The sequence below is a fragment of the Vespa velutina genome, chromosome 2 (genome assembly GCF_912470025.1).
Source record: "Vespa velutina chromosome 2, iVesVel2.1, whole genome shotgun sequence".
Classification (NCBI taxonomy): Eukaryota; Metazoa; Arthropoda; class Insecta; order Hymenoptera; family Vespidae; genus Vespa; species Vespa velutina.
Window position 1 is genome coordinate 13,955,047 of NC_062189.1, and position 23,979 is coordinate 13,979,025.

At 39.3% G+C, this 23,979-nt stretch overlaps 1 protein-coding gene across 2 annotated transcripts in view; it reads left to right on the forward strand.

Annotated features, from left to right (window-relative positions):
* LOC124946900 (autophagy-related protein 16-1) overlaps nt 1–23,979 on the forward strand; it is a 341,231-nt gene that overhangs the window by 298,199 nt on the left and 19,053 nt on the right. For both annotated transcript variants that reach the window (XM_047488315.1, XM_047488316.1), the window contains one exon: nt 19,653–19,773. In XM_047488315.1, the coding sequence (XP_047344271.1) occupies nt 19,653–19,773 (121 nt within the window). The remainder of the gene's footprint in view (nt 1–19,652; nt 19,774–23,979) is intronic.

Genomic DNA, 23,979 nt, shown 5'->3' on the forward strand with positions numbered 1-23,979 from the left:
CGTGAGGTACGTTGTGCAATTTGCAACACGATGCGTCGTCAATAAACGATTTCTACTTCTCTCTCCACTCTCTTTCTCTCTCTCTCTCTCTCTCTCTCTCTCTCTCTCTCTCTCTCTCTTTCTCTCTCAATGAAAATAGGAATTTTAGTTTATGGCGATTAAAGTACCAAAACTGTCTACCTATTTTTCGAACGGTCCGACTCATTAGACACCTTCCAACGACGTCATTATACTTGTCGTGGGTGTTGATACTGCAAGAGAGATATAAACTTTGACGGTGAAAAATGCAGTTTCGATCGTCGAAGTCATAAACTTTATCACGTTCTTGTTGACGAATGTACGTATTACACTCGTAACGGCAAAATGTTGCGGTTCTTTCAATGGTCAAATGATCGTATTATATACAATCGAGAAATGTAAATGACTTCGATCGATCGAGTCTCTTCGTTTTTCTATGTAACGTCATAGTTGCATTCACAAGCGTGAACATGTAACGTCATAGTTGCATTCACAACAATGCAACCTGACGATCATGATCGTCAAACGGTAGTCGAAAAGATCGAGAGAGAACTACTAGAGAGATATACGAAATAATACAATAATATACAACTTGCGTAAACGCCAACAACCGAATGATTCTCTTTTATAGAACGATGAACCTCAATACAAAGGTCGTGCATATATGAGTGTTGTACGTTTGTACATATAACTATTATACAAACGTTCGCTTGAGGTCAAACGAACGAACGGACAATTGATTGTGTTCTATATAACAATATTATTTCTATGAAACGTAATATAATACATGCGTACATATAACATAGTACAATATAATGATAATAAAATGATTAGAAAATAATTCTGTCTAATGTAACAATAACGGACGTTAAGAAAAAGCATTGAAAGGACTGAATATATACGAGACACGACTGTAAGATAATAATAAAGATTCGAATTAAGTACGTGTTTTTATTTTATTATTATTAATTGACGAACAGAATGTCAGGGGAAATACGAAGTAGCATTGGAACGATGAAGAATGGTGCATCCGTGTCTCGTTTACTTAACCCGACATAAACGAGAGGACGCGTGTAAACATGGAGAGCCGAAGGAAAAAGATTTTCCAGCATTCCGAGCTCGTTTCCTGTTCGGTGACGCGTAAAGCATCGCTCGAAATCACTCAAAGTTAATCGACCGATCGAAAAACAAATGTTGACGCGACTACGAAATAGTGAGAAGTTTATAAAATCATTAAGTCCAAACAGCTTTCCTGTTTTCAATTAGTTCGTGCCGGACACACAAAGAGATCGTTCTATTTGTATATGTATATATATATATATATATATGCGTGCGTGCATACGTGCGCGCGTGTGTGTGTATGTATGTATGTATGTATGTATGTATGTGTATATATGTATGTATGTATATATGTATGTATGTGAATTCTATTGCTTTGGCGTGCTGGACGGAATTCAAACGTAGTCGTTTCGAATTGTCCATTGGTTTTGTCTTCGTATTTTCCAGTATCGATTTTTTACTTTGTTAAATACACTGATCGCGAACGAACGTGTACAATAACCTATGACGAGCGTGAAACAGATGATTCTTTCTCTCTCTCTCTCTCTCTCCCTCCCTCTGTCTCCCTCTCTCTCTCTCTCTTTCTCTCTCTCTATTTCTCACTCACTCACTCTTTTTCTCTATCTCTACATACCTATGGTGATATATTGGAACGATTCGTAGATCGATTTCAAACCATCAAATTCGTTTAATTTTCTAATCACATACCGTTTCTAGAACTCCCATGTTACTCTTGACCCAACGCTAAACTAGCGGCATGCTCGTTTACTCGATTAGCAAGTTTACCAATCTAATTATATTCATCCTATCTCCGCACGTGCATATGTTGTGTATATATATATATATATATATATATATATATATATATATATATATGTATATTCGAAACTATTTTAATCGAGGGTAACAAGGACGAGCATTTAACTCACTTTTTGTCAAGTGATCGTAAGTGGTCTTTATCTCTCGGACGTATAATAAACGATTTAATGCTTTTGTGTAAATTCTTAATGTGCCTCAAGTTTTTCGTTCGTTCAACTAATTAAAACGTTTTGAAAGTGGAAAAAAGGATGTACTGCGGAGGCCGCACGCGACGCATCCTTACTACTTACCTTTGGTATACATGAGTTTATGACTAATTATAGCGTTTACTGGTACTCTCGATAAATTACTCAAATATCGTCGGTTGACTTTACGATAGTTGAAAAGCGATAAATGTTCAAGTTACGTTGGAACTTGGTATAGATAGACAAATGCGTATTATTTGTTTTTGAGTTACGAGAAGAAGACCGATCCAAGGAAAGATTTCAGGCCTCTTGGTTAGCAGCATCTTCTAAGTAAAAAACAAGACCTTCTTCGTTTTCTTGTGTTTTTCTTTTTTTCTACTCCCCTCTATCCTTCTACTCGAGTGCTTCCGATGTCTGCGGAAGAAACGATCTTTAATGGGCTTTAGCTGACTCTCTCTTTCTCTCTCTATCTTCCCTCTTTCTCTCGACGAGACCGGTCGCTACTTGCGGCCTAATTGACTCTGTTTGTAATCCTGCTTATGGATCTTTATGAAAGGGAAGGTTTACAGGCGCGACATAAACTCGTATCCTCTTGGCATCCATCAAGCGAGAGACCGCGCCAGCTAAAGACCTCATCAGTTCCAGCGGCTGCAAACACGGTGTCCTCGTGATAAGCTTGTCGAGTGAAAAGAGAGATGGAGAAGGGAAAAGGGAGGAGGGGACAAAGGGAAGACTCAACGTCTTCGCAAAAATCCACATAACTCTTGAGAAGGGAATAAGAAAAGACTCTTCCTCGCTTGGCACTTTTTACGAGATCTTATCTGATTGTCACTAGATTTATCTAAGCATCGAGAATAGACACGCAAGTATAACGATCGTAAAATGGTCTATTTTAGAAGAAATAAAATCTGTTTATTTGAGACTTTGATTTTTATGGGAATTTACTTTAACGTCTCCGCTTCTTCCTTACGAAGTTATGCTCGATACTTTGGTTTCTTCCACGTTGCACGTGGGTATCCAAAACTTGCAAATAATCCCAAGGAATTCGTATTTAATCGCATACACTTCAAAATCTTTGATAATAGATAGTTCGAGTAGAACGTCGGAGATAGTACGAATTCTTTCTTTCTTTTTTCTTTTATTTATTTATGTATTTCTTTTTCTTTTCCTTTTTTTTTTCTCTCTTGAAAATGCATCCAAGAACTCGAAAGGATCTTTAATTCGAAGATGAGGAAAATAAAAAAAAAAAAAGAAAGAATATCTGAAAATAATACGCTGTTGTGAATTCGATAGCGAATTTTCTTTTCCTACGTCTATGAGAAGGAAACAGCGACAAGTTCTCGTTCCTTCGCGCTACATCGTATATCGCTGTTTATCATCGTCCGCTTTATTAATTAGTTTCCAGCCGTCATTAAGGAGCGCCAGGAGAAGACGAGACGTGCCAAGCAAATTCGTGTTCGTTCCTTCTCTCTCAGTGCGACACACGCACGCGATGAACGCGCGAGAATTCCACGTGGGGTGCTATCGAAGTGATGGTGGTGGTGGTATTCCTGTTCTTGATGCTAGTAGAAGACGAGGATTTATGTATAAGTTTCCTCTGGCCCCTCCCTCGCGCGTACGAGCCAAAGTAGCAGTGTATCCGGAGTATAATGAATCCGAGCGCGATAATCCGAGCGAAACTTCGCCTCACGAAGGTGCTTTTCCTTCCTTGGGAAACTTCTTCGGCGGACGCGGACAAATGCGAACAAATAATTATTGCAGCTAGACGCGAAAGCGAATGTCGCTTGGGGTGGATAATGTCCAAAATATACGTAGAACATATTAATTATAACTTTTCGCGAGAGTAAAAAGGAAACGTGTAAAGCGTGTTGGAGAGAGAAGAGAGAAAAGAGAGAAAGAGAGAGAGAGAGAGAGAGAGAGAGAGAGAGAAAGAAAGAAAGAAAAAAATAGCCTTACAAATCTAAAAAGGAAGACGTCTAATGCGAATATTAGACTACCGTTTCTTGACACGATCGTTCGTTGTCACGTGCATTGCCGTAACAACTGCCTGCTGTTACAAACGGAATAATGACAAATCAATTTTTCGAACAAAAATTTGCCGGTCGATGATCGGCCATCCCCACCATGAACGTTCTTCTCGTCGGCTATAAAACTCTGTCCACTTCCTTTTTTATTCTATATAGATCTTTCGTATTTTCTCTCTCTTTCTCTCTCTTTATCGTGCTACAATGCGTCACTCTGAGATCGCCCACGCCTTTACGCCGTCGACGTTGATATCGAAACAAATTATACTCCTCTCTCGTACAGTCCGCGATCGAATCGATGACCTAGCACATTTTCATCATGATTTTCTCATCCGGATGACACGCGAGATCGTTCGAACGATACGATCATTGCGAATGTTCACGCGTTAAAAAGTAAATGAGAGCTCAACGGGAGAGATAATATCGAGAGTTTAAAGGTTGACGAAATAGCAATCGAGTTCTTGCCGAGTTCTAAACATTCGATTTAGAAGCAGACTGTACGTTCGACGCAAAGACAGACTTGATGCATGGGCCCGGTACGAACCGGGACTGAGTCTCTCCTTTTTTTCTTAGTCTCTGTGGAAAAGCTGATCTTGTAAGAAGTTAGCGTATGAGAGCGTATTAGAAATTCTAAGGCGTACCTGCTACCACAAGAGTGGTCGCAATCACTGGGAGTGTCTTTTTAACCGTACGTCAATTTATTAAGTGCATCTTCATTAGGATTACTTCATTACTTCATCCTCTATTTGTTTTCTCTAATCTCGTTCTTCTTCGATAATTTTTCATTTTTCGCTCGAACGTAGAATGCGAGTGGAAATATATGGTAATACTAAAAATAACTTAAATCTGACTCGGACTTCGCAAGCCGACAAACGAGTTATGCATCGCGCGTTCTCCTCCTCTTCCTTCGTACGCTCCTACCGTGAACAAGAACGACTATGGATTCTACGTGTTTCTCCCGTCCCTTTGTTCTCTCTGCCTCGTGAATTTTGGATACGTTTATCTTCGCTCTCGATCGTACGCTCGCCAGCCGATCGGGTGTCACGATAAACTAAATATAATAATCGTATCCCGATTATCTCGATATACCAGCCGTAACAGAGCTACGATCTTGAGTATTAGAATAAGAAGTTACGGTAGGTAGTCGGGGCAAGACTATCTATCCGCTAGAAACGTTTCTCTTAAACACGGTACATCAATACCACTCTTTTTCTCATACTACATCCAAATGTATCACGAGCATTCTCGTGTTTCCATAATAACGAGACGATAGGAAATCTTGTTATTTACTTGCGTTTCATAATAATTTAGTTATCGAACCATAGAAACAAATAATTTTCGCGCGAACGAGTCATCTCCATTTCAATCGTGAATTCTTTTTTAATAGAACCTCGACTATCAATGCGTATATAAAAATGCACGTGAAGTAAAAACGAAAATAATCGTCGCCCGTCGAATATAAAAAAAACAACTCGTATATGTCTATACAACCGTACGTACAACGAGATGGTTTTTTCCAATTGCCCGTCAATTTATTCCGCATGCCCTCAATTATCAATATGCCACGTCGATGTTATACAGGGAAAACCAACGAATTTGCTAGCGAAATATGAGACTTTTAACTCTGATAATATTTCGATTAAAAGAAGAGCATTTGTAAACATACTTTATCGAAATTGCGAATTAGCGGGACCAGTCGGCAATTCCCTTTTAACGATTAAGCCGACGTCTTCATTCTTTATTTTCTTTTTCTTGATTTTCTACCGGCTCCATTCGTGTTGCTTTACAATATCATCCATTATTCAAGAGGTCTGAAATACTATGTACCGATAATACGGTCAGCTGTAACAATTAGCTATTATTACGATTATTGGTACAATATCTCTCAGTTAACGAAACGCACAGACTGATAGAATGACGCCATAATACACGTTCGCGAATTACAGTTAATTACAGTGGCTTGTGATTATACTTCGTTCATTCCAAGAGGATAGATTACTCTCAAAAGAGCTTTGTTGGAAATCTCGATAGGCATTGTTAATACCTAACAGAAGGCTACTTGTGATTGTCCCTTTAAATCAACGATATCACTGGAAAATAGATAATCTATTACTTTGACATTATACGAGAAGATCTACATATTAATTAGTAGATATTATATTATCGTTGTGACAAATGAAGTTTGAATATTAACAAGGATACTCGTTTTACATCCTATTACCTTTATCGTATCTTAACCGAAAGCAGAAAAAACGTTAACGATTTACGGGTTAGCCGGTTCTCAGTCCTTTACTTCTTCGAAAGAGAAAGAGAGAAAGAAGAGTCTGCTCGTACCTTCTGGTCACCGTTTGGAATTCGAAGGCGAACCGAGCGGCTTTTAAAGAAGCGGACTGGTTTTGGTGGACAAAAGCGGTTGTGGGTGACGTAAGAAGCCCAACATAACGGCACGTGGCGAGTCACGCTAACACTATTGACCTCCATTCGATGGACCACCGAATCGTTACACGAGCAATTTCTTTGAAAAACTCAAGGGAGCTTGCAACGGAACGCATTCCAAGCAATGTGAAAGGAGGTAAAAAGAGAGAAAGAGGGAAGGAGAGAGAGAAAGAGAGAGAGAGAGAGAGAAAGAGAGGAGATTCTTGCTCGTAAAGGTCGTTCCGAAATGCAGAACAGTTATACTCGCAACAACGTACGTGTGTTTGCCCACGGATCGGTCTTCACCAATACTAACGTACTTTTCCTTATCTTCCTTTTCTCGAAACGTACACGTATATATATATATACATATAATACGCGTGCTCACGACTCTGTTCGTTCGTGACGCAAAATTTTTCCACCCTTTTGCTCCTTTTCTTTAGCTCCTCTTCCTCTCTTTTACTCCTTCTTCTTCCTTCTCTCTCTCTCTCTCTCTCTCTCTCTCTCTCTCTCTCTTACTCTTTCACTCGTTTTCTACTAGTTTCTCGTCTACTTCGTCTTCTTCCAGCATGCCTTCCTTTAACGCGCCTTCGATCGGAAACGTTTTACACCTTGCACGGTTTCAAAACCAGAGAGAGAGAGAGAGAGAGAGAGAGAGAGAGAGAGAGAGAGAGAGAGAGAGAGAGAGAAGGTGTTTTCTATCAAAGAGACTGCTTCGCCCGAGCGTTAGCATGTTTCTGTATAACGCGAACTCCGGCTCGCCTCGAATATCGTTTTGTGTATAAACGCTCGACGTCGAAGGAGAGAGAAAGAGTATTGGAATATTGCCTGTTCTACCCGTTCTTACCCCCTATTCTATCTCTTACTTTCTTTACGAAACGTTTGATTATAGCTAATTTTAATTGGAAACTCGAAGAGCCAAGATACCAATTCGTAATCAACAAGATTGTTACTGAGTCAGGCGTTAAGAAAATAACGTTGATCAAGGGTGTACGTCAGTGCAATAGAATTACTTGATAATTATCGTTGTTACCACGAACGAAAAATATTAACCAATGACCCTTTTCTTTTATATGACGCCGATTTAAAGTCAACGACCGTCGGATGAGCTTTCTATTCTAATTAACGCTTCATACCTGTCATTTAAAAATACGAGATGCCTGCGTTCCTGTGGTCGACACGAAAGCTACTTTTCGGTTACCGCAAAACTTACAGAATCGACCGTAGTCCCAGGACTCCCACTCCATGAATGTAAAATTACCGTATGTATATAGTCGGTGCCGTTAAAACTACTCCGAGCCAATTTCCACCATCGCTCTGAACGCACGCGCTCCGTACAACTAACATCTCTTTCGTTGAATAATTTTCACCTACGTACATACATAAATACATAGATGCATACGTATGTATCGTAACAAATGGAGCACTCAGGTGGCCGATATCACCGTCAAATTAATCGTTCCATTGTTCGTCCAGAATCATTCGATAACTTTGTGAGGCCTAATTAATCGGCGTTAATAGGAGATAAAAGTCGGTAATGAATAGCGTAAGACACTTAACATCATGTCTTTATTATCTATCTACTTAATCGTGTCTTTACGACTTCTTCCAGACATAAGATGAAAAAAAGGAAAGAATGATTGGTCTACGATAATGGTTGAGAATAACGGTACGACCATATGTCCTACGTGAAAGATGGTCCTGCAAAAGAGACCTGGAACGATTACGTTTAATCGTCGACCTTTTGATCTCAATCGATTAACGCACGAAGTATCAATGAGGAAATTTCGATATAAAGGGAAAAAGAGCATCGAAACTGTGGTTGTTTCGCTCGTTTGTGGTTTTGGTTTCTCGTTTGAAAGAAAATGATTCGCATCTCTGTAAACTCTCTCTCTCTCTCTCTCTCTCTCTCTTTTTCTCTCTTTTTCAGTTTGGATAGTGTGCGAGCGCGCACGATCGTGCAATCCACGAATGAATTTGCATTAAGGTCGGAGCGCGGCCCTTCCACATCGTGCCGCGAAGCTGCTGCTTTTCCGCATTACCCACGTTTTTCCTCAACGACGATCACGCCCCTGGCATGTGGTTTCCGCACTCCATCTACTTCTCAACGACCTCCGTGCGGCGATGATACGACAAGAAGGTAGATCGGGCCACGAAAGAATTCCGATTCTCTGGAATTTCAATTATGTCGACCCTATATGTGTATCGAGAGTTCCAGCCACGACGAGGACAACGAACGAGAACTTGCTAGCGGATCTCTCCTGCGACCTATCTTTCCTGCTTTTTCATGATCCTGTTGGTATCGACGAATTTTACATTTCCCCGGAGAAAGTGAAAAGTGATCGAGCGTGAATTCTCTCTCTCTCTCTCTCTCTCTCTCTCTCTCTCTCTCTCTCTTTTTCTTTCTTTCTCGAAACGGAACCAATTCTAAGTCAAATGCGTACCGTTGCTTTTTGAAGAATACCTTGTTCTACGAAGGGATAAATAAAAGAAATAAAAGAATGAAACTCGTCGTTGACACGTGGCTTGTCCTTTTTAAAGAACCTCAATGTTCGTAGGTGTAAAGAGGAATGTCATTGTCCTATCAATGAAGTCCAACTCTCTCGCTCAGCCACGTCAAGCAAAATTTATTATACTCGTAATCGTAGATTGCACGACAGCGATTCACGCACGCTCGACATCAGCGTTACTTGAGAATTCGTCGCAGAGAGAATAAAGCGAACATGAAGCTTGCGTATCTCGTTGTTGTCGTTGTTGTCGTTGTTGTCGTCAGCTCTGAAGAAGATGAGGACCATCAGGACAAATAGTCTTTGCCTATTTATACACGCCGTCGACATAAATGATCTTCTAGATAAAACAGGAGGGAGATGTATCGTGTAAATTTGAGCGATTAAAAGAGATTTATCGATGATGATTTATGTTCCTTGATAGGGCTTCCTTTATATCAAAGAAAATGGGATTAAGAGAAAAAGAAAGAGAGAGAGAGAGAGAGAGAAGAGAGAGAGGAAAAAGGATAAAGAAGTAATGTACATCGCGTGTATTTAGCTTAGCGAACTATTTTCACGCCATTCGCGTTTACAACAACGAAACGAAAGTTTTGTTAGTTTGGTATTACTCGCGGTTGGAATTTCAACGTGAAAACTTTTAAGAAATTTCCAATAACTGCACGAGCTGGCTGATATCGACCGATTATTTCTTCTCAAACAAAATGACCCAAAAAAAAAAAAAAAAAAAGAAAAAAGAAGAAAAAAGAAAAAAAAAATAAGAACGGATCGTGGAAAGAAGAAAAAAAGGAAAGGAAGAGATAAAAAAAGGAAAAAGAGGATTAAGGGAAGAAAAATCAGCTCGCCATGGGTTTTTCTTTTGTAAAAGGAAAATGTTGCTTATCGATCGAATGTTAATTGTCCTTAAACTCACGCGATGTATCATTCTATGTAATATTTGCCTTTACCAATCTACCTCAAATATACTCACTCTTAAACTCTCTCTCTTTCTCCCTCCATTTCTCTCTCTCTCTCTCTCTCTCTCTCTCTTCCTTTCTTTATTTTTTTATAGTTTTCAAGAATTTTTCCTTCACGAAATGAACAATGCTCGATGTTATCGCAGGTCATCGAGAAAGAGAGCATTCGTTTCACTCTTGGAGTTCGTCGCGTGAAAAACGGACATCGAACTCGCAAGCTCGCGCGTGCACATAATTAGAATCTCTGGTTGTTTGTTCTTTGTATGTTACGAGAATTTGTTAGAGTCAAAAATTTGTAGTAAAAATCGAGAGAGAGAGAGAGAGAGAGAGAGATCGTCCAACTTACGCGTGGTACCAGTGCAATTCCGATAAGAAGGATCGTTCCGGGTATCGTCGTCGTATAAGCCGGCAGGTAACGTAGCATACGGACATGCTCTCGCGAAGGTGCGCGCGCGCGCGTGCGCGTGCGTGCGCGTGCACGCACCGCTGCGAGCTCGATGATAAAGGAAGAGAAGAATCGGAAGGAGGATGAGCGCACAACGTTACCTGTGAGCGCTCGTACACACAACACGTGTGCGTGTCGAGTCGGAAACAAACTGAAGAAGTAGGAAGATATCGCGGGAGGCAGGTACGAGAAAAAGAGAGAAGGAAGAGAGAGAGAGAGAGAGAGAGCGAAAAAGAGAGAGGAGGAAGGACGAAGCACTCGCTGCTACTAGCAGCGACTAGTTACACGTATGAAATAATCTATTATCTGGAAGGGGAGTTATCTGGTGCGGGCATTGAATCGCCAAGGCCGTAGAAGAGTGCCTTCGAAGAAAGAGAGCGCTGTTCAGAGCGGCTCCAAGCGAGACGAAGCGAGCTCGACGGTCAACGAACTTCTCTCGCGATGTCGACGGAAAGAGAGAGAGAGAGAGAGAGAGAGAGAGAGAGAGAGAGAGAGAGAGAGAGAGAGAGAGAGAGAGAGAGAGAGAGAAAGAGAAAGAGAGAGAGAATGAGTAGAAGGAGGAGGGGAGGAGGACCGTACACGTACGTATGTATGTACATTGTACATACATGTACATACGTTGCAAAGTACGTAGAGCAGTCGACCTACCGTTCGTCCGCGGCGAGTTAACCGCTTCGCTCTTCGTGCGTTGCCGCGGAACAAACTCTAAGAAATGTATTTTATCTTTCGTCCCTTCGAAAAGGGAGATCGTTCGAAAGTCACGATACCTCGCAATTACGTCGATTCACCTTTCGATTATTTGCAACCTCGTCCAGCATTCGTAGAGATCATAAACCATCGTTTCTTGATTTCTTTACTCCGACGATATACATCGACGATATTCTGTAACATATTCGTCATAATTAAAGAACGATATTACGGAGAAAATGATGTCATTTCTTAGTTCGCTCTTGTAACCTCCTTGAATATTACATATACAATCGCAACGGAATTTCAAAGGGGAAGATCACAAGAAGGCGTCGATAGATCTTGTCTCGCAGTTTCTTCCTTTTCCCTTTCTAATTTCTCCCTAGTTCGTGCCATGTCGAAAGGCTTGATAATTAAATACGAATACCGAGCGATAACGAAGGACCGATTAGGTCTTTAAAGACGTTAATTGAATATCGATTCGAATTATTCTTACAGCTTTCCTCCTTCGTCGTCTTTAGAACGTTTTCTCTCTCTCTCTCTCTCTCTCTCGTTCTCGTACTCTCTATTTGCTTTTCCCTCTTTCCTTATAGCACGACCCGTACAATGCTCGCCAGACGCCACGTTGTAAAACGCAAGGCGCCAGAGAATTATCCTTCCCTTCTTCCTCTTCCTCCTTATTTATCGTCGGAATTCTTTGCTGCCTTTGATATCCTCTTTTAGTTATGACTTATTCATTATGTTAAATCGGTAAACGACACGTTCGACCTCGCTTTCATGATTACCTTTCACATTAGCAAAAAGATTGTTATCGCAGTAATAATCGAAATGAAAGTTAAAAAAATGTCGAGGAATAAACTCGAGTACCACAATGAAATAATCATTTAAAAAGATCTGCGTTCGTGGAATGAATTAAAATAAAGCTTATGGAAGGTAAGCGTTATTTTCGTTATTACATAAAGGAAACAATGATGTCGACGCGTACATCGAACCCATGAGTAATTAAAATAAATTCATTAATACATACATTATATTATCTCGTTCTCATACTCATGGGAATATTTACGCACGTATACGAATGGTAAAAATAATCCAGATATTTTAGACGAATATGTATACGAAAACTTCGAAAACATGATGGAGATGGGAAACGATAACGGAAAAAGGAACGAGAATAAATTAAAAAGGAAATTATACAGAGAATACTCCTTCGATCGTTCCTCGTAACGAACTGTTTCGAGATACTCCTTGTGTTTCCCGTTCATATGAGTACTTTGGCCGTGAGCTATAATAAAACTTGCTCGCACACATATTGTACGGGATAAATATTTGTGCCGTAACAAACGAAACAAGCTTGTTTTATCGTGCTATCTTGGATGCACGCAGCGCTATTATGCGCGCATAATTGCTATGCTTGCGTAATGTAGGAGTTAATCTTACGTAAGTCCAAACCGTTTTCTCGTTTCTTTTTACCACCTGCAAAATCTCGTAGAATAAATCATTCTTGCGTTGCATAGAATAATGCGATGTTGATTTAGGTTCAAACTCGACCCGTAACCCGGAGCAATTGCCGGAGGTATGCATGAATATTTAGATGTTACATTTGACCAGAAATACAACACATGAAAATGGAATCGTTTTCGAGAATGGAAAAATGAAGCACAACGTTAACGAGGCTGTCATGTTCATCCACGCTTTTACGTCAAATTCTTCGATTTCGTGAAAATCATCCGCGTTATTTTATCCAAGTCTTTTAATAGCACAATTCCGGTGGCGGTAGACACGTAACAATGAACAACGTCGTGATAATACGATTAATTATACACACCGGTGCCAGGAGGATTATTTTTTTTTTTTTATCTTTCGAGCGAATTAATTCAGGAGAACACATGAGAGGAGATCCTTATGCGTGCGCATTTGTGGGTGTATATGTCTGTATAAGTATGAACTAGACGGGAGAAACGAGCACGAGTCTGGATTATGTTTGTGTGTATGCGTGCGCGCCCGCACGTGTGCCTATGTATGTATATGTGTGTGTGGATGCAGCCACAGCCCCGAGCGTTAGCGAGAGCGAAGTGAGAATCGCGGTGCTGCGAAAAGAGAGACCGTAGAGAGAAAGCGTACACGTTTGTGTTCGCACTTGTGTGTGTGTGTGTGTGTGTGTGTATATGTATGTCTATGCAGTTTCGTGCGCGCGAAAAGAGGAACTTGGAAAGAAAGGGAAAGAGAGAAAGAGGAAATGGCCTTTTCCGCCTTCTCGACGTTGCAGCCTTGAAAATATAGGTTGACTAGACTCTGGGTAAAGGAGTTGAAGGAGGCGAGTGGTTGAATACTTGGGTCGCACCCAAGTATTCTTCGATAAAAGCCTCCGAGTAGTTTTGTGTTACGACCCAACCCCTCCGTGCAAACTTTTCCTTTCGATGCAGTTACGTAGTACTTACTTTTTGCATATTTCATAAACGCACCTTCGACGGTTCGACATTATCTTTAACTCTGGGGAAAAAGAGAAACGTTGACAATTAATCCTTTTGTCTCCTTTACAACATCGTTGCCATTATAAATCGTAGAAACACAAATAACATTTTCCACGAAGATAAATTAATAACAAGTTCGTCGTCGTCGTCGTCGTCGTCGTTATTGTCATAACTGTGGTCTTCATGCACGAGATCATCTTCTTTCCTAGCTTAATGAATTTTTCTTTTATAAACGGGAAAGAGACTGAAGAGAAGCGTACCAAGAATTCAAGACAAGCATAGGATCGTAAATGATAAATCCATCGGCTAGTAAGAAAAATGAAGAGAAACGAGCAAGCTCATTCGAGGAAGAGGTCGTTGTTTCTCTTGGATGCTCGAGTATCTCCGAGCATTCATGTGGTAGGACTATGGTCGATCGTAGTGTGTTCGTTCAATGAAACGTATCTACTTAACGATCGTTCTGCTACCCCGAAGATCATAGATTTGCAATTAGACTGAACGCACGGCGGACGATGTGCTGCTTCTACAACAGCGTTTATATTCGGCTAAATCAAATGGAACTAAAGCGAGTCAATGCCGATATATCGGGGTAATTAGAGTTTCAGTGTGACCCTCCAGCGATTTTCCTGCGCGTATTCCGTCAGTGACGAGAACTTTTTCATGGCTTCTCGACTCGCAATTATCCACAAAATATAAAAACCAAGAACGTTTACGTACGCATTCTGAACACAAACACAATGATCAGCAGCTATTTTTATCTGTACTATCGTAATATTCGTTTCTATTAGTTTCGCTTAATCGACCAGTTGGATTATTCCCACTTATCGAATGACTCGTATATTCTCGCGAAATTATTACCACCCATGGCACGAACGTTACGATAAATTCGATTGTTATGAGGATACGAGCGAATGTTCGAATTACTCTCGCAAAATCCGTAATATCGATAAAATTATGATACCATTCGACGGATGTTTCTCATCGTTCGTTTATCTATGGTCCAACAAGCGTTTTCAATACGAGCTCGAAACTCGACGACCCGCATGCGTATTAAAACGCACACATACCGTTCAACTTCGGGCGTCGTCGTCGGAAAATGATAAAAAAAAAAAAAAAAAAAAAAGAAAAAGGAAAAAATTCTCTCTGGTCTTTCTTTGTTCCTTATCGATCAACATCCTAATGTCGTCGTTATAATCATTACGCCGCTAGAAATAAGAGAATCATAATTGCGGGGAAAGATCGCTGACGCTGATCGTGGATCATATACCGGTTTTGAAAGAGCGCTATTAACTTCGCGTAAAATTTACGTGTCTTGGTATTAATCACGGTAGGCGTATTAATTTCTTCTACGATCTTAAATTAGCAACGGTAGTTTACCTCACGGATAATCATAATAAATTTTATCACGAAATGTCACGACGGTTCGGATCGACGTCTGTGTTCTTCGTTTCTCTCTCTCTCTCTCTTTCTCTCTCTTTCTCTCTTTCTTTCTCCTTCTTTCTCGATCTTGACAGTAGAAGAAACGATTGCTCCTTTCCTCGTAAAACAAGCAAACGTCTTTGTCAATCGGACGTAATTATAAATCGTCCTGAACCGCGTCCAGCAGCTGCGGGCGAGTACACTCGATCGCTGTGTTCCGCTTCAGGGAAAACGGTTGCGATTGCGGTCTCCGCTAACGAAGTGGCAGTGAAAAACGATGAGAACGTTTATATAGGCAAACCGTCGCTTCGCGTGCAGGTACACGTACATGCGTACTGTTTGCAAACATTGCTTTGCGCAGGGCATATATGTTCCTCGTGTCCTACGATGCGAGACGCTTTCTACGAAGGTATCGGTAAACGATTGACAACGCCGAGCCAACGACACCCCATTTGCTTACGTCCTCCCACTACCTTTCGAGGTACTACTTTTCTCCGTAGACGCCATAGCTACTTTCCCGTCACCACAAGGATCGGTCTCTACCGTAATATCGCATCGTTTTATTTATGGGGGGAAAAAAAAAAAAAAGAAAAGAATATAAAAAGGCAAACGTGAAAGGATATATTTAAAAGAACTTTATAAACATTGGTATTTACTGTTTGGAACAACAACAGCAATATTTTTCAAAATTTTCGTTAAGTGAGTTTAAGAAATGAAAGTTTACTTCAAATCGTTATTGATAAGATAATGAATAAAAGTAATACAAGGTGAATTCTCTCAAGAGTATTGTTTCTGCTATCATTATAATACCGCATTCAACTTTTGTTTCTTTGAAGAGATCCAACCCAAACGCTTATTACATTTCTCTATTATGCGCATTCTGGAGTCATGATATAAACAAATAAATAAAAGTCTATTTGGTAAGATTGAATTTTTTATTTCTCAAACCGTCTGAGTATAGCAATGTTAGAAAGGAACAAAAAAATGTTGGCAATAGAATTCTTTCTTATCTCACTTTATGTAATACGTCTCCTTTAAGAAGCAAGTTTCGGTTTTGTTTCGGTTTGTTTAGAGTAAAGTGTGGATAAACGATTTAAGTTTTTCTCCTTTCTTTTTCTCTTTCTTTCTCTTTCTCTTTCTCTCTCTCTCTCTCTTTTTCTTTCTCTGCCTCTTTCTTTCTTTCTTTCTCCCTTTGTCTCTCATTCGTTTTATAGTCGTAATGCTTTTCGGTGGAGTCTCGCACTCGTACGCGCTCTTTAAAAACGTAGCGAAACACGGCGAGCAATAAAACGGAGGTCGCTAGTTGTTTTCCAGGAAGGTTACCGGCTACTCTCCTTCGTGCTTTTTATCGTCTTTAATTGAACCTCCGTACAACTTGAAGGATCTCGTCCATTCTCCCTCCCGTGTCCCCACCCCATTATTCTCTTTCTCTCTCTCTCTCTCTCTCTCTCTCTCTCTTTCTCTCTCTCCCTATCTCTCGTGAACCGCGTTCTCGTGGCAAGCGCGCCCGGAACGTACGCACTATTCGCTCTCTCGATGGGGCTCATCGTAGGACCCACGAAGGAGTTTATGATTTTATTGCGAGCGCAAGACGGCTCTGTAAGAGAAGAAGAGAGCTAGTGCACGCAGCAGTAGGTTCACTCATAAAAACGACGATATCAGCTGCGTATTTTGTAAACCTTACACCGTATCTTTCTAGAATGATGACTCTCACTGCGTAGATGCGAAATAAAAGGACGCTGCACTGTAATGCTCTCTCAATTTCTTTCTTTCTCTCTCTCTCTCTCTCTCTCACACACACTTTTTCCTTTTGTCTCTCTTTTACCTACAGAGAGGATGAAGGGAAAACAAAAGCAAAAGTAAATTTATTGTACTGAATGTTCTTCGTTGACTCACGTTTTCGGCTACCCACGTTGAAACTTTTAAAACTTCACCGATAAAACTTTTTCTATGCATATATATATATATATATATATATATATATATATATTTTTTTTTTTTAGATATTAGCTTGATAATGTCTCATTCTTATTGCGATCAATTTCTTCTGATATACGTTCTGAATTCATTCATCCGACGATCTAGATTCTACTTGAATTGATTAATGGTTATTCACGACGTCCATAAAGGTATGAAAAATTTCCAGAGGAAAACTCAATGAAAAGTTCGACATCGATATAAAAATTCCAACTTTCTCCTCTTGTAGAAGAGTAAAAAAAAAAAAAGAGAGAGAGAGAGAGAGAGAGAGAGAGAGAGAGAGAGAGAGAGAGAGAATGGAAGAGGGAGTGAAAAGGGAGAGAGGTTGATTGAAAAAAGCGAGCGTACTTAGCCGTTTAACGTACGCTGTTAAAGGTGGATTCACCCTCGCACTTTCCACTAACTTTTCGAGACATTAGATCATGGCACGTACCCTTCGAGTCCCTTCTTCGTCCTTTCTGTTCTCCCTTCCCTTTTCTTTTTTTTCCTTTTTTTTTTTTTCTATGTAAGAAAGAGAGGAAAGTTCTTCCTCAATGGTGCAAGCTAACCGTTCCACCTTCTCTTTCTCTTCTCCTGTGTTTCTTTCATGGTGAAGCCATTCCGGCCAAACTTCCGGGCCATTAATTTACATTAGGACATTTTTCAAGAGCGCGAGAGCTCGACTACGGTAGTGCACGTTAAAATTGGCGGTCTTCTTTTTAACATGGTTCCCTCTTACACGGGAAGAGCCCTCGAGTCGTTCGTTCTCTACTCCTTTTCCCTCTCTCCCTAAATCTTTCTTCTCTTCTCTCTTTCCACTACTTTTCTCTTGTCGATGTCGCGCTCGAACTCGTCGTCCATTAAACGACGACGACGACGACGACGACGACGACGACGCCGACGACGCCAACGATGACGACGACGACGACGACGACGACGACGACGACGACCTTAGAAAAATGAGGATCGAAACAGTGATATATCCGATCGAATTGAAATTTCATTAGCTCGAAGTTCGTGCATACGTCCTCGTCTTCTTAAATCATTCGTTTATCGTCAGAGTTATCGAAAAATTGATAGACTCATAAATATGTCCGTCAGTTATCGGTTGTACATACGATACGTCGAGTTATTTCATATCCATGACTATGTGTGTGTGCGCGCGCGCGCGTATGCATTTAATGCTTTATACTTTAAAAGTTTAAGGTCGTAAGAGAAAAGAATTCTCCTGAAAAGTGTAATCACCGACATGGCTGTATAAGCATCGTTAGATTGTTCCAACCAAGACGCGACGAGCTTCCGTCGCCGATATTATTTATTAACTCGTAAAGCGGTCAGGGATATTAATATCAATGACGTCGCTAGTAACGTTGTCTCGTTATGAGCTGACGTGGCGTAAAGAGAAGAAAACGAAATGGAGAAGAAGAAGAAGAAGAAGAAGAAGAAGAAGAGAAGAGGCAACATATAAAGAAAGAAACAAAGATACAGACAAATTTCGCGCGTTAAAATGTTTACGTTCGTAGTATGCTGCGTTGCTAGCGACGTTTATTACACGCGTGTCATCGTATGTGCTATTAAAACGAGGATGAAAGAGGAGTGGGGATAATACCACGATGCGTATATCAGCCACGACGTTGAACGCCGCTGTCCGATATCATGCATGCTCGTCGCAACGACGATTCGATATGTCATCGAGATATCGATCGGTACCGTAAACCGTTCCTCCATGTTTATGAGATCGTTTATATGTCGAGTTGTATGTATGTATGTATGTATGCATGTATGTATGTGTGTATGTATGTATGTATGTATGTATGTATGTGTGTATGTATGTATCTAGCTACTGATTCTTTGTCATCGGTTAGACGTTAAAAATAAGAAGCTTATGTATGTGCGTATACGTTAAAAAACAAAATATTTATATCTATAATATTGAACAAGTCAGATTAATGAAAACAGAAAAGAAAAAATGGATAAATAATAGAACGACTACGAGTTGAAAAAAAAAAAAGAAAAATAATAATAAAATTTAATATACAATTAATCAAATGTGTAATATGAAAAATAAAAAAAAATAAATAAATCAAATAACTTCAATGTTTCCTTTATGAATGATAAAATCTTCTGATATCAATCGGGGTCATTGAATTCAGACCGAAGGAAAAAAACTTGAAAAATAACGTTCTCTCGTTTGCCGCCCAAGAAGAATAACGTTCTAACGTTCCTTTATAGAAGCTGGTCTACTTGCGAGTCGTAAGGTCCACGTTCATTTCCCATTTCAAACACGTCGATACTTGCAACCGAGTTGAAGTCGACGGTAGAAAGGGGAAAACCAACTTATGAAAGCCCGTGCACCAACTAACGAGTCGCTTTCAAAAGTTTAAAGAAAGACTTCAAATACAAAGCGTCGGCTAGCAGAGTTCTTCTACGGCGACTACTTCATATCGACCGTATAATCGGTCTCTTTCTCTTTTCTCCGTTCGTCGGTCATCGATGCCACACCTTTCTTTCAAATTATTTCAGAAACTTTTCTCGCGAAATAATCCTACTCTCTCATATTCGTCGGACCTTATCGTTGGACCGAAAGAAATTAATCTGATCTGATCTCATGCCGAGAACACTGTTTTCCAATATTACTTCGCGCTAATCTCGGAGTTTCCTCTAAAAGGGCTTTTATCATTTCTGTTTCAGCACACGCTTACGGGCCATTGCGGTAAGGTGATGGCGGCCAAGTTTCTTGGCGAACCCTCAAAAGTAGTTTCGGGCAGTCACGATCGCACTCTCAAAATCTGGGACCTACGTAACAAGGCGTGTAAGTTGAAAAAATCCTATTGTATTGTTTGTTCTCTCTATTATCGAATAATAATAATAATAATAATAATAATAATAATAATAATAATAATAATTCATTTGAATTTATAAACGGGAACCTAGTGTACAATTTTTACTACGAAATCCATCGATTTAATAAGTAATCCGATTTTCGCGAGACAGTTTAATATGATACAAATAATCTGCATCAAAGAGTTTGAATAGTTCATTCCATGGTTGGAACATTTTGATGTTCCTCGAATAATTTAATTTTCTACAATAAAGGCGTGAACTAGATTATTTACCACGTACAAAAGCATTCATCATGAATTCGATCAATATTTTGCATATAGACTCGTTTCGATGAATGTATATTATATCTACATGCGTCGATGAAAATAAAAAATTGTTATATCTTATCGACCGCTGAAATTCTCTCTGTACACTTTTCGAGTTCACATATTGGTAATAACGACACAATATATATATATATATATATATATATATATATATATACATATATATATATATATATATATACGTAATGAAAAAAAAAAAAATATATATATATATGTAATGAAAAAATATATATATATTTGGTTTTTTTTTGTTATATAAATAAATAAATAAATATATATATAACAAAAAAAAAACCAAGAAAAAAAGAATATCGGAAATATCAATATCTTTGAAGCAAAAATAATGCATATTGCAGTGATATCCCATTATTTCTATTATTTGTTTTATAACGCGAGTATTACAATGGATTGGAACGTGAAATATAACGTGTATAAAGTTACTCTGTATGAATACGATATATATCATCAACGAACGACGCCACCTTAATGACGTGGATCGAATAAAAATCACTTCACCTCCGTATTCTTCATCCCTCGTCGACCACTTTTTTGTCCTCGTAGGTTAATTAACTCGATAAGATCCATCCGCGAGAAAACGGATTTTCTTCGAACCGACAAACTTTCTTTTCCTCTCTCTTTCCCTCTCCCTCCCTCTCTCTCTCTCTCTCTCTCTCTCTCTCTTCCTTTCTATCTATCTATCTCTCTTTTTTTATCTTTTTTTCCTTCCTTCACTTTACACCGAGATCCTACCGTTTTCCTTCATATCCTAAAGGCGATTCTCTTTATCCGTCGACGCTTTTAACGGGTATCCCATCGCGATAAGCGGGCCTTCGCGATAAAAAATGAATTGACAATTTCCCACGGCGTTAAAGCTGTGTCTTCCCCTCTTCTCAAAAGACAATGGCCGATCCCGTGATAAATTGAAAATCCGTAACACGGATAAGATGTGCCCCGCTTCTATTTGCTATCTATATGTAAATAATTCGACAAGAATGATTATACAAAAAAGTTTTCCAATTAAAACAATATAAATTAAATAAACGCGTTAATTCGATATATAAAAATAGATAACTATGTACATACTTAGATACTTAGATCTTCGTTCATTTCCTTCTTTTTCATGTGAGATTATTTTCGCACGCTCGTTTTATTGATCATGGAATATCAAATCGTCGTTGATGAATTTTACGATGAATGGAAAGAGTAAAGTTCTCGTGTCTAATATTACAAGATGCAGGCCAAAAGAATCGCGCCTTATCTCTCTCCGACAACGGCACGTAATGAAAATGAAGAGAAACGGAGTTGGCACAATCCTTTTCGCGGAAATTATTCCTCTCAACAAGTGGTTCGCGATAACGAATTGCGGTAAAAAGAATACTATCGCGTATACATATATATATATATATATATATATATATATATATATACATATATATATATTAGAACTTATATTTTTCTTTCGGATGCGGGCCATACTGAGAGTAGATTTTATCTCGAAGAAGGAGAAAGACATTAAAGATGAAAAAAAACACGAGTGGTGATGAGGAGGAAATGAATTATAATATTTGTCTTTTCTTAGATAAGCCATTGTCTTCGATAAAAAAAAAAGAAAAAGAAAAAAACAACAAGAAAGAAAAAAACGTAAATCAAATGAAAAAAAAAAAAATGACATATTCGAGATTTTCAAATGGACAGGGGAGAGTTAACTGACTAATCTAATTAAAAGGTTATCGTTTTTCGAAGAACACGTTTCAACATATCACTTTACGCGAGAGTAAACACGTTACTGCTGCAACTTCGATTAGTCATGTCCACGATTTTATTGACAAAGGATTGGTAACTGCACGAGAACGATAGCGACGGACCATCGCCAAAACTACGTTTCGAAAGGATTGCCTCAGGGTCTCGATCCCAAATTACATCTGACTCGACTGCCATGCTCGCATCACGTTCGAAGTTACTCACATCGCGAGAAATTAATTCTGTTGGCGAAGCGTTCTTGAATGATCGATTATGCATTGAATCGATTAGACATTCCGATGTTATTGTACATTTTATAAATGACACATTGATTTCAGTGATATTGGTATTATTAAAAACAACGTATTAAAGTATGATCGAACAAATGGAAAAGACAAAAAAAAAAAAAAAAGAAAAGAAAAAAAGAAAAAAGGAAGGAAAATAGTCTATATATGTGCCCATGAGTAATTAATGCTAAATATAGCATTGTAACGATCGAATCGAAATGATTTCGCTAGAATCGAACATCATTAAACTTGTTTCAATTGTTTCTCATCCAATCGTTAATTTTTCCTATTTACACTATGATTATAACTTTTCGTTTTATCTATAATACCGAGCTTAATTGCAAATGAGGTATTGGTAGGTGCAATCATGGTTGTGAACGGCGAACAACATCGGCGGGAATTTCGAACGTTCAGAAGTTAAAGCACCAGTCACCGAACGCTGGTAACGCAAATAAACCGTTGAGAAATACAATAGACGTCAAACAGTCACGATTGATTCGAAAACTTTTCAAACTCAATACATAGGAATCGTAACGGGTTATTGTGTATAATTAATTTGCATATTAAATCTCAAACAATAATAAAAAATAAATATATTGAAATAATCATTAGTTCTAGTACGAATTTATGCGTATACGTGCCAACTTTATCTAGCCGCTCCTCTTTTGGTAAAAAATCCTCAGTACAGTCGAGAAAAACAGTGAACGTAGCACTATCGAGACACAGAAAGAGAGAGATAGAGAGAGAGAGATAGAGAGAGAGAGAGACAGAGAGAGAGAACGAAGGGGGCAAGAAAAAGAGAGAGAATAGACGCGAGGAGGAGAAATAGATGGGTGGTGAGCAAGGAGTGGAAGGAGAGAAAGAGACAGAAGTACAAAAGTTTCGTTCAAATAAATCTCCGAACGCAAGGAGCGGACAATGGGAGTGCTCCGCTGAAAGGGCGTTTAAGCGTGAATTATTGTTTAGTTCGCGAGCTTTAAGACAAAAAGGAAGCTTAAAGCGGATCGGCTCTTTTCTAACGCGCTATTTTCCACCCTTCGGTCTGTCCTGTATAATTTTGAGAACGGCGTGGCACGCCTTCCGGACTGAACCGTGCCACGCAGGAACGAGAAGCTCGATTAATTAACGACGCTACGTACGTCGGGAAGTCTATTCCGTCGACCACAAAATACACGACATGGATTTACGTGTGTGCCTCTGTTAGCACATCGAGTGCGAAATTCTCGGCCTTGTGTCGTCGCTCCGCCAATTCGATTTCGTCGATTCTAATAGATTTTCTGTAAATGATATCCGAACTTTTCGAAACGAGGTCAATACATTCACGAATTTGTGTTTTTGTTTTTGCAATGTCTTTGTTTTCCTCTTTTCTCTCTCTCTCTCTCTCTCTCTCTCTCTCTCTCTCTCTCTCTCTGTCTCTCTCTTTCTCTGTCTCTGTCTCTGTCTCTGTCTTTGTCTCTCTAGAACTTAATAGATTAGCATGAAAACTGACAGTGACGTCTACGAAAGTCTATCACAGTGAATCCGACAGCTGGTGCATTTAAACCTCGACTCCTTCCTCCGTAGTCAACATCGTACTCTACGACGTAGTCAACATCATCCTATTTCTGGAAATGTAAGAGCGTTTCCTACATGTAAGACTACGTCTTGAGATATCTTGAGACGTTTAGCTAACATAGAAATTAATTTGGCCTTGTAATCTTAACCTTTCTGTCCGCTGTTTTGGTAATCCGTTCTGCTCGACATTCTTATTCGAAATGATGGAAGAATTATGACTCGGACAAATGATCATCATAAGCCAAATGGAATGTATCTTGGATTATG